General features: G+C 39.6%; 1 protein-coding gene across 4 annotated transcripts in view; it reads right to left on the reverse strand.

Annotated features, from left to right (window-relative positions):
- Window positions 1-15,313, reverse strand: part of DYNC1I1 (dynein cytoplasmic 1 intermediate chain 1) — a 299,135-nt gene that overhangs the window by 52,305 nt on the left and 231,517 nt on the right. For all 4 annotated transcript variants that reach the window (XM_012757075.2, XM_012757068.2, XM_012757076.2 and 1 more), the window contains 3 exons: window positions 12,486-12,599; window positions 9,783-9,916; window positions 6,120-6,264 (listed from right to left, as the gene is read on the reverse strand). In XM_012757075.2, the coding sequence (XP_012612529.1) occupies window positions 6,120-6,264; window positions 9,783-9,916; window positions 12,486-12,599 (393 nt within the window). The remainder of the gene's footprint in view (window positions 1-6,119; window positions 6,265-9,782; window positions 9,917-12,485; window positions 12,600-15,313) is intronic.

The following is a 15,313-nucleotide window of genomic DNA, read 5'->3' on the forward strand; positions in this document are numbered from 1 at the left end:
TATTTTCCTCTTACATAGAATGAGATACTAATATCTACTCATGGGTTTATTGTGATAATTTAATGGATTAATGGATTTAAAACATTTAGCACAAAGCCTAGTACACAGTATGACCTCAATAAATGTTGATCTTCGCCCATGAGCAAATTCATCTTCCATAGTATCGCAAAGCAAACTCCTAAAAATTAAATTTTGATTAATTTCCTCCTAGAATGGCTTGTCATCACCTATAAAATAAAAATAAATCTACACAATCAAGTATAGACCTATGCTTCCAGCCTCATTCCCTAACTGGATTCCCTACCTTCCAGCCATGTGGATGAAAATGGCTTCTTCTGCATTTGTTGACTCAGCTGCCTGGAATGCAGCCTGGTCCTCTGTTTGCAAGGTAAGCCACTCCAATAAAGTTTCTGCTTCAAAGTGAAGTCTTCCCTGACAGTGCTTTAATGATGAAACTTGGTATGGTAGGGGGTTGCAGGGGAGTAGCAGGAGGGCAATGCAATGTGTTTTATTTATTTTTCCTCCTCTTTTTTTTCTGGCAGGTGTGTTGTTACACACTCCTTAGCAGATTCTGACTTCCATGGCCACCTTCCTGCTTGCGATTTGTTTTAATTCCCTCTCCCTTCATGCTGTCCTCATTGTGCTAGAATTTGTTCAGATTAGCACCCTGTTCTGAATTCTAGGCCCCCCTTTTTTTTCCAGTCCCCCTTCCCATTCCTGGTGGAATCTCATAGCATTTTCTAAAATCACTAATAGTCCTTATTTCACCTGAACCCAGCACTCACTGCTCCCTTCCTTCTAGATGTTTCTATCATGACCTACTCCCTGACCCCATCTTTCATTCCCTGGTAAATGCTTTTGCCTCCATCCTCAGGCTTCTCATTGGAATCTCTCTCTCCTGCCTGCCCCAGTGGTATCCTAGCTGCTCCATAAGCTCACTAGCCCTCCTGCCATCTCCTCAGGTAGAAGCTGTTCATTACCTTGTATTCTATTTCAGGATGGCACGAGGGCCAGCTTACTTGTGTTCCAGGGCTTTTTCAAAGCTCCTGAGCTCTCCAGTCAAAAGTCCTGCTTCTTCCAAGCTCAGGCCATCTGGCTCTATCATCCTTTACCTCTTTTGAGCTATCCTCCCAATTTATCGAGGACAGTAGCACTGTGATCACTGTCTGGCCCTCTTTTTCTATCCCAGACAGTCATTGTCCTGGCCCATTCCAAGCACACCAGCATCTTGACCTTTTGTTTCTGTGACCTCCTTATTTCCACTGAATTTCACCTTCACTGGACTTCAGCTACACACAAGATCACACCTTTGACTTTTTTTAATCACTTGCAACTATTTCAGTTGTAAAATACTAAATTCAAACATCCCACTTCCTAACAATCATCTCTTATTTTACTAATTATCTTACTCAATTACTTCCTTTGTACCTGTTCCTGGATCTTACAGGGACATCCAATCCCTAGTTCCTTTTTCTTCCTCCTGTCTCTCTTTATTTCTTTTCCCCTGCAGCTTAGAATCCTTAGCTTATAACATCCAATGCTTTCTTCTCCATATCTCCAAATTCCATGTTCAGTTGTCCTCTCGTCACACTCTGGTAAGGCTCTAGCTCCGGATCCATCTAACTGTCCCCATCCTTCATGCCCATATCTGCACTGCCAAGCTCTCTTGGAGAAAACCAGTCCTGAAGATTAAAGCCACTAAGCGATTCTGGTCTTGACTCCAACCAGGGCCTCCACAGTGCCCAAAGCCCGTCTTTGGCTTTTCTAAACAGCTCTTCCTATGCTCTGTGATCAGCTGAAATCCACTTCCTTCAGTACCTCCACTTCCCACTCAGCAGAATGTTTAATCTCCTCCCTCATTAAAAGAAAATAGCCGTCACAGGAGAGTTTGCTCTGCCTTTACACACTAAACCTACACACTGACGCTCCCATCCTTTCCTGCTCTCCTGTTACCACGAAAGAGACATCACTGCTCAAATTTAAAACTCATTCCCCTGCCCATGCTGTTAATCCCATTCATACCAACATTTTCCTGGCCCTTTCTCTACCTTACACTTTGGGATTTCCTATTCTCCTTCTTTACTGGCTCTTCTACCACAAAAACATCTTCGAGAGTCTCCACGATCTCAAAATATTAAAAGAAAAGAAAAGAGAAAAGAAAACATTTTCATTTTTCTTTAGTGCTTCCTCACTTTCGACTCACTCCTTAACCCACTGTAATTTGTGTCCCACTCTCAACACACCCCAAAGAAACTGCATTTGCCGTGGACACCAGTGGCTTCTGCGTTGCTAAACACAGTGGACATATTCCAGTCCTAATATTACTTTTCTGAAATATTTATCATTGTTACTCACCCCCTCTTATCCTGTTTTTCTTCCATGTTTTACTATAGAACAATTTTTAAACAGATTTAATAAATACAGAGATTAATATCAATCATCTAGCTTCAGAAATCGTCAGTACATGGCTAGTCTTATTCATCTATATCCACAAGCTCTCCCATTCCCAACTGCTTGCTTTGAAGCAAATCAATGACATCGCATAATTTCTTTTGTAAATATTTCAATATGCATCCTTAAGAGGGAAATACACATAATGTGATCATAATATCATTATCACACCTAAAAATAGTAATTCATAAATAATATCAACTATATAGTTAGTCTTTGCATTTCTCTGATTGCCTTCTAATTTTTTCAATTGGTTGACTGAATCAAGATCTACGTTAAGATCCATATTTTGAAATTGTTTGAAATGTCTCAAGTTTTGTTTTGTTCTTTGTTTTGTTCTATAGTTTCTACTTCCATTTCTTTTTTTCTCTTGAAAAAACATTTTTTTGGTTTTGTTACAGAAATGAAAGCAGTTGTCCTATAGATTTCCCCACAGACTGAATCCAGCTGATTTATACCCCTGTAGTATTATTTAATATTTTGCATCTGCATCTCCTACTGTTTCTAAATTCAGAGTCCTAGAGGACTGGTAAGATTCAGATTCAAATTCATAAGCCTACTTCAAAGGTGCTATTGTTTATTTCTATAAGTATAAAGGTTGTTTCAATTTTTACGTTAATAATATTATTGGCAATAATCATTGCCTAGATAATAGGGTTGGCAAAATGGTGATATTAAAATGCTATCATTTCTTATTCCTTGACTGGGAAAACTTCCCTCATCAACTATTTAGTAACCTTGAAGTACAAATCCTATAGAAAAGGCAGAATAAATGTTTGAGTCTTTCCTTTCAAAATCATTAGTTGGTTGCCTACTATTCTCCAAAGCTGATCAGTGAGGTTTTTTGTTTGTTTTCTTCAATGTCATTATGAACTCATGAATCTATTACCCTTATTGATGTTCTTTGGGTGAGCAGAAGCTTACTCAACTTGGCTGCCAAGTCTTTTTGACACAAACGTTGTAGTGTTTGGTAGCTTCCTTGCTTTCTGTTATAACAACATTTTCTCAGTTCATTTTAAACATGTCCTGCTCTTGACCTAGAATCAGGAATTTCTTCTAGGATCCCTGGTTTCTTTTTAGCAGAACTTGTATTTTGGGAGCACACTTTGGGCACCAGAAATGTCATTACTATTGGATTGGTCACTGTTCTTCGATCTTTTCGGTAGATAGCATGGTGAATATATATTCTTTTAGATTGAAAAACAATATACACCATGAGTTCTTCGTGACAAGTCCAACTCAGATACAGGTAACTACAGAATTGTTACTTAACTTCATGCTAAGTATGAAGTTAAGTATGAACTTGCTAAGTATGAACATGCTAAGTATGAACTTTTAACCAAGTTGATAATCTCAGTTCTCAGTGACACTAACATAGTCGTTTATGTCCTTATACAAATACAACAGTCTCAGAATACCAGTAACAACACGACAACCAGCAATATGAATACCAGTAGTTTAAGATTTTTTTTCTAGTTTTTTTTTTTAATCCTTAAAATATATTCCTTTAGGAATGAATACTTAACATGCAGGGTTTTAAAGTCACTTTGAATCATCCCTTACTGTAAGGTTTTGCCACCACTTTGAACTACACTAAAAGTTGATTCATGCTACTTTAAAATTTTAGGAACAAATTTTAAAATTTATTTTATTTCCTTTTAAGATTATATAAAATATTTACATGGTTCCAACATCAAATGTACAAACAAGGTATATTCAAAGAAGTCTGGCTATTATCTTTGTTTCTTTCAGCCTCCTGCCTCCCTATAAGTAACTTTTTCTGGTGGTTTATTCTTTCAACTTTTAAATACAAATAAATATAATTCTAAACAATGATAATCTACTATTTGTACTTCTCTCTACCTTGCTTTACTCGTGTGAAGATATATCCTAGAGATCATCCCATAATATTAATAGTATGTAGACGTCTTCTTCACTTTTTCTTGCACCTCCATAGCCATACTCCCTTGGAGACATGTACCATATTTTTATCCACCCGGTGCCCTGCTGATGGAGATTCTGAGTTGTATTCAGTCTTTTGCTATTAAAGTAATCTTTCAGTGAATATCCTTCTGTATATTTAAAGATAATACACGCCATGAGCTATTACTGATAAGTCCAACTCAAATTGGATATGTCTTTTTCTTATTTTTGCTAGTCTATCTCTGGCATAGATTCCCAGAAGTGGAAATTGCTCTGTTAAAGCATGTATTATTTTTAGATGTTGCCACATGTATTATTTTTAGATGTTGCCGAATTCTCCTCCAGAGTGTTGTGCCATTTTGCATTTTCAGTGGCAATGGAAATGAGAATGGCTGGTTTCTTTCAGCCTCATCACAGAGTCTGTTGTGAAACTTAGATTTTTGTCAATCTGAAAGCTGAAAATAGGTTTCTCAACTCAGTTTTCATTTGAATCTCTCTTAGGAGGAGGTAGTGCATTTTTTCATACAATTAAAAGCCCCATTCTGTACTTTTGACGTGATCTTCTCCATGGCTACCCATGAAGCCACACACAAAATGCTAATTTGTCTTTTATTCTTTGGGTTACTTTTTAATCTCTCTTTCTAGTTCCACTTCTCCCATTTATTTTCTAAGTATTCCTCTTCCTCCAGATTGAATCTTAGTGTTTATTTTTAAAAAAACACTCTTCTGGCTGTGAATATCATTGCTATTCCGAATGCCACTAGGTGCATGTCTGCAGCTATCTCTCTTCATCTGTCCTACTGGAGATGTTGAAATGGGACTCCCAGGCACCTTAACCTCAGCGTGGCCAAAGCTCTTCCCCTCCACGCCCTTCCTCTCGTGCTCCCCAGTGCAGTGAGGGCTGCCACGATGCACCAGCTGCCCAGGTCAGAGGCCTGGGTTCTCTGCTGATTACTCCCTCTCCTTCCTCCCACCTATCAAACCGATCACCAATTTCTGTGGCTTTTATCTCTCAAATGGTTCCCAAGTCCATTTACTTCTTTCCATCCCAGACCACTGGTCTGAGCCACTGGCCACTGTCATTTCTTCCCTAGATGACTGCACCTTCCTTTCAGATGGCTTTTGCTTTTCTTCTTGCTCTAAAACATGGTCAGAATTACCTTTTAAAACACCAATAACACAATTGATTGTGTTTCACAGCTTGAAAACTAACAAGGGAAACAAACAAACAAACAAACAAAAAACCCCAAACCCCCCAAACCCAGGCAACCAACCAAACAATAAAACAAACAACTGAAGTCCCAAAGTATAGTTTTCCATTAATTACACACATAAGTAAGTAAATGCTACCATGTTCTGGAAGGTCAACACTGAACTGATAAGAGAGGTCACCTCTGGGGAGAGGACCAAGGGACAGGCAACGAAGGGGGTGTTATGGACCAGCTTAGAGTTGATGAAGAATGATGTCAGCTTCATCATTATTTGAACCGTTTGAATTTTTTACAGTTAGAATATTTTCTAGTATTACTTTATATATCTAAAAAATAAGTAAAATGGACTGAGAAAGTGAGACTTAACTAGCTCTGAGGCAGGTTGGGCTCACCCCCGGGTGTATGAAATTCCAAAGCCAGCCCGTCTGGAAGAGGGTTTGGGTCCAGCTGTCCCCTACAACTTCCCCAGAAAATGAGAAACCATCCTCTTCCCCTACGTTTTACCTGAGAATTTCAATCAATTTCAAATCTTACCTTTGTGGTCCACAGCTTGACAGTCCAGTCAAACGATGATGTAACGAACAGGTGGGAAAAGTCGATTGGGCCCACGGCCATGTGGCAGTTAATTCCCGTCACTGGCCCTTGGTGACCTTCAAAGACCTCACCGATGCCTGCTTTGCTGCATAAAGAGCACATGTGAGTGGTGACCTTTGCAAAACAGAGATTGCTTAAAACAAACCCAAACTCATCTCTGCATAATTATTACTTCTCCGTAATTTAGAGCAGCCACCATACGTCACTAAAAATGAAACTGCTGTCACAGTTATCTTGAGGGAAGGAAATTGTTTGCAAACGTGTGACACTATTTCTGGTGATTACAAAACAATCTGGGGCAACTCTGTCTTTTTAAAATTCAGAATTTAATATCAAATGTTATCATTTAATCCTTTTTCAGGAGTTCCTCAAGTCCTGTCAGTGTAGACACAGCTATTTTGATGGAAACAAATATACTTAGATCTCAGAAGCTTTCATATTTATAGTAAGACTATTTTGTTCTTGAAGTGGCATTTTATACACGTTCTATTATATTTTAACTCTTTTGGGGGAGCTCATTGACTATAAATTTCCATACGTCCTTGGAAGAATAATCATTTATTCTTTCAAGGAAATTTCTTAAATTAAGTTGGCATAACTAAAAATGTAACACCTTGTAGAAACCTTTGTCACCATGATACACATGATTTAAATAAAATATGGAGGAAATGATGTTTTCCCTTTACTGAAAACAGAAGAGAAACTTACAAATTCACTGTAAATTCCATAAGGGCAGGTACCTCGTCTTTCTTGTTGCCAAGTGTCTAGCACACAGTAAGTGCTCAATAAATATTTGTTGAATGAACTAGCAAATTAAAAAAGGACAATCTTATGTCCCTTTTACCTTTTTTAAAAACAGAAGCACATTTGAGAAATAGTGATACACATTTTAAAAGCCACCCACACACAAATTTTGCTTATTTAACAAAGCTGGTATTATTTCCAGCTCTCTATGATCAAATAATAGTCTGCATGCAATCATACACAATTAGGGAAATCTGAGAAAATATACCAAAAATGGTATATTTTAAAATTCATGTGCATAAGGTTTTACATATGACAACTATGTAGGGGATTGTGGAATCTTAATATTGTGTCGCCAAGAGTAAAAATGAATTCCAGTATTAAAACATGTGGGCCTCTGGAACACCAATAAATGTCAACGTGCTGAGCAAAATGTGGATCATGCGCAAAGCGCTGCAGCGTGTGTCCCATGTAACAGGCACTCAGAAAGTACACCCGGTGAAACTGCTAACAGCACTTCCACATGTGATCACTCTAATGAACCGAGGAACTGGTCTTTGAAGTGAGCCCTGGTGAGACTCCACTTGCTCTTAACAGCATCCTGAAAGAGTTTATAGGGTGCAAAATGAGGACCTTGTTTAACTTATGGAAGTGGATTTGCACCTTCTCTCTGTCAGGTGAAACACAGCAATGCCCCGCTTCTCCCCATAGCCCTGTATGACCCATTTATAATTACTGCAAACCCAATGCCTGCTAGGTTACAACTTTGCTAAGGTGTGTATTTTATATTTCTGGTGGAATCAGACGGACCAATGTAAAAAGCAAAATGAAGTTTGTTGTAAAGAGATCTGTGGTGGTGTATGCTAGGGACCCTTCTTTTGAATCACACAGAATATACTTGATTGTGCTTGAAAAGGACAATAGCCACAGGCCAAAAATATTCATCACGGGAAAGGTTATTCCCATGAGAGAAACTAAAAAAAGAAGGAATCTGAAAACTGTCAATGAACATGTACTATAGTCTTCACAGATAAGGAAGGACCTAGGCAGTACCCTGGATTAAGTCAACTGATCCTACGCCCTGTTGGTTCCAACACATGTATAGGTAAAGCTATGGCTCCATGTCTGGCCCATAGTACCCTCTGCGCCTCTCATGCCACTTATGACATTCCACTTGTCTTCTGGATATTTGTGCATTCATCTTTCCCATTGTCATCAGTTTCTTAAAGACAGGAACTAAGTTTAAATGATGTCTGCAGTCCCTGTACCACCTAGCAAAGCACTTTGCTCAAAGTAGGTATACGGCAAATGTGTATGTGAATGAGTAACTTCATCAGATCTTTATATGCTTTGATAAGACTTTAATGTGTGCTTTTTGCCAGTTTTTATGAAAGAGGGACATTGGGCATGGGACTGTGAGGCATAGCAAGGCAAACCTTGTTTGTTTCTATGTGCAGGATAGCAGGAACATCACAGCTTGTATTGTTTGAACAGAAAAAAAAAATCACAGAGCTGAGCCATAGATGCTTGTTGCTTCTACAAGTCACAAAAACACAGGAATATGAACTTGGAACAATTTGTGGTTCCTCATTAAATCTTAATAGCCTGAGATGAGTGCAAGAGTTGAAAAAAATCAATTGAACAAGGACTACTAAAGTAAAAGAGAAATTAAGCACCAGTGTGAACATAATGAACCTTTCAAAAGATGTGAGGCCACCTGTTAAGTTCTGCATGCAATTTTATAATCTAGTCCAAATTATTCGATTCCACTTTATCTCGACAGCTCTGTTTTCTGGGGACATTTGCCAATCTCTCAATCAAGGCAGAGTTCTTATCACCTGGAAACTGCACAGTGGATTGTGTTCCTACAGTTCGAACCCCTCTGACTGGGAGGAAGGGTTTTAAGACACTTCTCTATAATGTTTGGAAATTGTCATTTCTTTATTCCTGATATAGAGTTTTAGCTCCTCACTTACCGTGTTCCAGGAACTGGGCAGGGAATCAAAGATGAAATGGAAATAGTTTAATAAGAGAAAAATGGCAGAGGAATGAATAATTGAAACAAAATATGATTAATGCTGTTGCAGAAGCATTAGAAAAATATATGAAATAGTACGCCTTACAGCCTATAGTTATATTCTGCTTATTCTACCTTGATTTTTCTCCATAGTGCTTATCATCCTAAACTATGTATTTACTTGTCTATTAGTCTTTTACCTTTAACTAGAACATGAACTCTATGTCTGTCTTATTCTTTACTGTATCCTTATGATGGTGCCTGACACATGGTAAGTTCTTAGTCATAGTAAATATTCCTCGAAAGAATGAATGAATAAAAGGGATGAAAATTCAGTGGGACTTAAAGGAGGAAGTTTTCTTTGCCTGAGAGTCAGGGTAGGTCTCAATATGGAATGGTCTCTGTGCTGGCTCTTGGATGAGGAGGAGGCATTAAGCGGGCAAAACGGAGAGTAATGCTAGACTCAGCAGAAGCTGAGTGTACAGGTGCGTGGAGGCATGGGAGGATGCCCAATATCTGGGGGTCGTCACCCCGCTGGGCACACAGCTGGAGCCTGAAGGTGTGTGGAGAAGAGGAAGTTGGGCAGGGGCAGGTGGTCTTATCCGATACTCTAGGAAGGTTGGACTTTTCCCCCCAAGGCCACAAGAACCGCCAAAGACTTCTAAATGGCCAATGAGCAGAGCAGACGTATGTAAGTATGATTTAAGATAAGGATGACTTGATGTTCTGCGCATTTCTTCAGAAATGCCTTTCTCAGAATCCAAGGTGGGCATACCCCAGAGGGTGATAACAGACTTTGGGAAATGAGGAATGTGTTATCGGTAAGAAAACAGAAAAATCACCTTCCATGACGACAAGCTGTGTAGACTGTACCCTCCTCACTGCCAACCACGAAGTTATTGACGTCTCCCGTCGGGAAAGCCATTCCAGTAACAGCGACAGGCTTGGACTTATTGTACACCAGCTCCATGCTCTCCTACCAAAACATGGTGTGGTTACATTTCCATCTGTCAACTCCTTGCCATGCCAAAGATAGCACGGAAAAATCATTTGGCTAAATCGTCTGTTTGCTTTTCACACAGCGTTACAAAAGCCCCCGGCTGTGCCAGAAACCACGCTTTACTGCCCCTGACATTCATGCTTCTGTGGAGCTCTGGTTTCAGGCCGGCTGGATTTCATCAGCATGTGCTGCTGCTTCTTAAGTCAGGCAGAGATGACAGGTGAGAATTTTGAAACTAATGGTGCAGAAACTAAAGATAATACTGTAATGGTTACACTTGTCAGCTCCAGGCTTTAATAAAACACACAATACCCTTGTATTTACAAACATTTTCAAAATCAATTGTTCATGAGAATACACATGTATTAATATCAGGTGTACTAAGCACATTTGTCAAAGCAGGAGTGTGTGTCCTCCACGAACTAAAACCAGAAAGTTGTCACTCAGGTCATAAAAACCAGATTTCAGCAGGGACTAGATTTCATGAAGGACAGCCATTGGGTATATAGGCTATAAGCCTGCAAATAATGATATTTAAATAAGTCTTCAAAATAGTTAATGAAAATCTTTATTTTCTATACAATGATTTTTTAAATTGGAAATGAAAGATCCCCAATCTTAAAAGATACACTGCTGAATTAAGTCTAATAACAGAGAAGAGTAATTTACCATAACTAATGTTCCTGAGTATGTCTGGCTATTTACATCCAATGGTCTATTTTGTGGATCTGAAATATTAATAATTTTGAAAAATCATTCTGGGATATCATGAACTCCCATTTGGGGTATCACTACTGAACTCCCATTATAGTTTTGGGAGTTTAGTTTTTCTTGCACAAACAAATAAACCGGGTCATTTCAGCCAGAGTCCATATATCAAAAGCACATGCTAACAGCGTGGGCGGCACAGAGCACGTGGGCCCGCGATGTGCTCACAGTTTGTGAGATCCACGCATAGCAAGCGCATCAACATCTGGGCTAAAGGAGAAGACGCTATGACAATGCAATACAGAAAACCGGGCCACCCAGTGGTCTGTCCCATCAATGAAAATAGCAGCAAGGAAGGTAAAATCTCTCGGTTGCCTAATTGGGAGAGAGAGGGACAAGGATAACTGTCAGTTTTTCCTACTCTTTCATGCCATCCACGGAAGCCACGCCATGGAATCCTCAACCTCTGCATAGGCACAGCAGGCTGTGGGCCTGCCGACACTAATACAATTGGTCTTGAAGCTCCGTATAACCTACACAAATACATATGCAATTTAAAAAATGGCCAACTAACAATTCCTAAATAGAGGGTTTGCTCTTTTTATAAGTTTACATGTTCCATGCTTTTAAAAGAAAACAACGCACGGCTGAGAATTTTAAGACAAAGCCATAAGACACCCTCACGTAACTCCAGACCAGTGGGATGTTAATGGTTAGCAAAAATAGAGGAACTTCACTTGTAAGCAGCTTAGTAGCACTCCCTCTTTTCCCTGCTAAAGTTGTAAAAGGAACTGCTTTAGTTTAGGTAAGTCTCTACATCTGTATTTTGTGGAGACGTAAAGGAGGTTCTTTAGTTTCCAGGTTTCCTTATGCATATTTTGAAACTTTAAAGTCTTCTAAAATTGTGTGACAGGCATTTTAGGGATGTTATTCCAAGAAAGGGAATAGGAATGTTAAAATTGAGAATTACCTTCTAGATATCTGTTATACTTTTCTTCATGTTTCCTTACATTTTTGTCAAAGTCTATAATAATGAACTCCTCTTTGTGGCTTTTAGGTGGAGGATGATAAAGTACTGTCTTTCACACAGAGACATGTGGAAAGAGTGTGCATGCGTGTGTTCATGCGTGCGTGCACGTGTCTCTGCGTACGCACGTATATTTTGCAAGTTGCATTTACATGCAGACTTTCTCCGCAGTCTCTCCTACTGCTGCTCCTTTGTTTGGTTCCTATTACTGCAATCAGTAGTGGTTTGGAAACTTTGGAACTTTTTCATTTTTGACTTCTCATTTGACTTCTCACTTGCTCCTTGTTGAGCAAGGAATGGCAGGAGCCGTCCTAACAAACATTCCAGAGGGGGAAAACAGATGGTTTCACAAATTCTTCAAACACACAGGCGGTTGTCTAGGCTGCAGATACAAGCAAGGGCTTGGATTTCTGTTTTGCTGGGAGACCTTTCCTCCAAGGCAAGAACCCATAAGGGGATTGCTCTGCTGAGCTCCAGCCTCATTTGCATTTGTTTAACAATGCTGGAGGGTAAGTACAACTCATACCATAGGCAACTTCCATAATTACTATGCTTTGAAATGGATTATTTCATTTTCACTTGAAACTGACCTAAGGATTAACGCATTACAATAATTACATGATTTGTGGTAAAGGAAATGGGTTTTGGCTTCAAGAGGAGACTGCTGAAAGCAGGCCCCGCTCTTTCAAGTACATCCACTGGTTTTAGCTCCTATAGGATGTGAGGGTTTGGCTCTTAGGAACTAGGTTCCATTAAGTAGGTAACTCTTTTAACCAGGATGCGCTTATGTGTAGGGGAAAACAAACCCACCTGTGGAGTTGAGAGCATGTCCAGGCTCCAGGAACACATTTTACCATCAGTGGAGACAGTGATGAGGTTATGAGCATTCTGGGTCCCGACAACATTGACACAGTACACGGGATGCTGCGAAAACATAAACACGGAGGATCAGACACAGATCTCGGAGGAAATGCTTACATTTGAGTGTCAAACACATCACTCCAAAACAAGGATTAAAGAGGGACATAATCCTACTATAATACAAGCCTTAGGTCATTTGCCACTTTTGATTTGAACCTGATTTCTTTCTAAAGGCTCTGGCAGCAACACAGAGCAGTGGAAATCCTTGCAAAGCTTCGCCCTGCTCAGTCAGATGCAGCGCAGTGGAACTGAAGGGAGCAAAGGAGGCTTGGTGGGGCCGAAGCAAGGCAGGCAGGGGGATGTGGACAGGTCTCCACTGCAGAGTTTGGCTTCTAAGCTCAAATCGAGGGATGGGAAAAGACAGTCGTCAAAGGGTAGAACTATTGACTTTTGCAATAAATCTGGAGTTTAGTGAATTACAGTCACAGTATCAAACATTTGTTAACATTCTTTACAAAAAGTGGTTAATATTCATCTGCCTGTTTAATTTTGGGGGGAAGATATCGGGGGTGAAATTATTGGCACAAAGTACCTAGTGAGATAAGATTAGGTCCTTTAATGTTACTGCAAAATCAAGGATAATGATAGATTTATTTTTCAAAATACCATTTGGAGTAGTATGGAGGCTTAGATTTGGCCGGGGCCTTGAGAAAGGTCATTTGTACATCCCAGGAACTGAAAGGAAGATGCTCTAACCTTCCGTCGTACCCCAGTAGGTTATCCCTCTGCAGAATTCTAAACGGTAGGCCAAAATTATTTGCAGCTGCGCATTAAACACTAAATGGAAGGTTAGCATAAGCAGAACCTAGCTGCAATTTGGGTTGGATTTCAGGCAGCTTAGCTATCAGTGGCCAAACCACAACTTACTTGATGCTTCTCTTTGCAAACAGCTGACAGTCTAAGTCTTACTCTTGATGAGTTACTGTCCATAATACCTCGCCACAACTATAATGAAACAATCTTTAATATTGGAAAGTTGATATTATATAAAGGATGGTTCCCAAACTATTATTATCATATAAACTGCTGGTCAGAAGGAGCAGTAATAATCATCTAGTGAAGCTACTACTCATCTGCCTCAACCAAGAGGTGGTCCAAACTCCGCTTAAACACCTTTCTTAAAGGGTAGCCAGTTTTAACATTGACTCCTGGGGAGTTTTTTCTTCCACTGATGAAGATAAAGAAAATCCAAGGAAATACTTTTGATCTAGTATCAAGCTGCTCAAGTTAAAACAATACAGCTGTTTGAATATTTATAGATTGTTGCTTCACCTTACCCCTCCCCCCACAAGTCCTATCTTACTCAGACTAACCATCATCAATTCCTTCAACTGTTCCTTGAGTACCTGGCTTTCAAAACCTTCCCCATCCTGGTCAATCTCTTTTGAATATGTTGTATTTTATCTGAGTTCCTCTAACAGTGAAGTTCTGAGTGTGAAACAGAACTGTCTGCTATCATCTGACCAGCAAAACAAAGAAATATGGGTGCCTTGAATTGCCACTTCTCATGCGATAAAAAAAAAAATGCCCGCTTTTATGCATCCTAAGATTACATCTGCTTTTTTGACAATTACATCCCTTCTTTCACCCATGTTGACGGATAGTCAACGGAGTCCCTCTGTCTTTCACAGCACATTCCTACTGAAACTTTCAAAGGAATTAGCGCTGGTGGATCCACACAGTTGTAAGTACCGCAGAGGTCTGAAACTAAATGTTATCCTGATCAGGTCTCTAAATATGAAGAGGACCGATTTGGTTGTGGGACGACAGACAGGACTCTTTCCCAAGTCTCTGGTGCATGTTGGAGGCTGAGACAGCGCATGATCAAACTCAAGCCCGCAGCCTCACCACGCGCAAAGCTCTGTGTGGAAATCAGATGGAAAAACGCATGTAACAAATTCTCATCTGAAAATGGTAGGCATAGTAAAACTGAAGAATGGGAAAGCAGGGTCCAAATATTGTTATGAACTCGATATCCATCTAACCATGGGGCTTCTCTGTTAATCACTGAACAACAACACAAATCTCCAAGACTCTAACGGGTTAGGACTCAGAAGGTACAGTAAGGAAAGAAGGCAGGAAGAATGCGTAGAGCCAAACAGCCAGAGAAGGAGGGTGTGTGGCAGCCTCTCCTGGGCTTTAATTAGAACTACTGGCCTGTGCTTCCAGGAGTAATAGAACATGGTTTAAAAGAAAAAAAGAGAGATGTAAAGAAACCAAAACAGAAGCAGACACTGCAGCATGCCTATACACCACACACACACACACATACACAGCTCTACTTAATGGAAAGAAAAAAAGCAACATTATAGCTTATTTTTCCAGTAAGGATGCCAGATTGTTTTTATTTATTTTGGGAATAAACTAATTGTGTGGCAGAAGGACTTTTGTTTTAATTACGATTTCCTGTTGTCCCAAATGCATATGTGTGGTGGGTGTGAAAGGAAATTAGTTAGTAATTTGCGGTGAGCCTCTTTTTCCTTTTTGATCCTGGTACCAACCAGTCGGGCAATAATGGAAGTGGGAAGATAATCACAAAATTAACTGTGCACTTTTAGCCAGGGATTAGATTAAACTCAGTAAAAGAGAAAAGTGGACACATTTTTGTTTATTTTCTAACAGAAATAATGCCACTCTGTTTCATACTAATAGTATTTTAGTTGTGATGATCACACTCTTCAAGTTACTTGAAAAAGAATGGTTAACTCTTTGGAAGA

The sequence above is a fragment of the Microcebus murinus genome, chromosome 9 (genome assembly GCF_040939455.1).
Source record: "Microcebus murinus isolate Inina chromosome 9, M.murinus_Inina_mat1.0, whole genome shotgun sequence".
Classification (NCBI taxonomy): Eukaryota; Metazoa; Chordata; class Mammalia; order Primates; family Cheirogaleidae; genus Microcebus; species Microcebus murinus.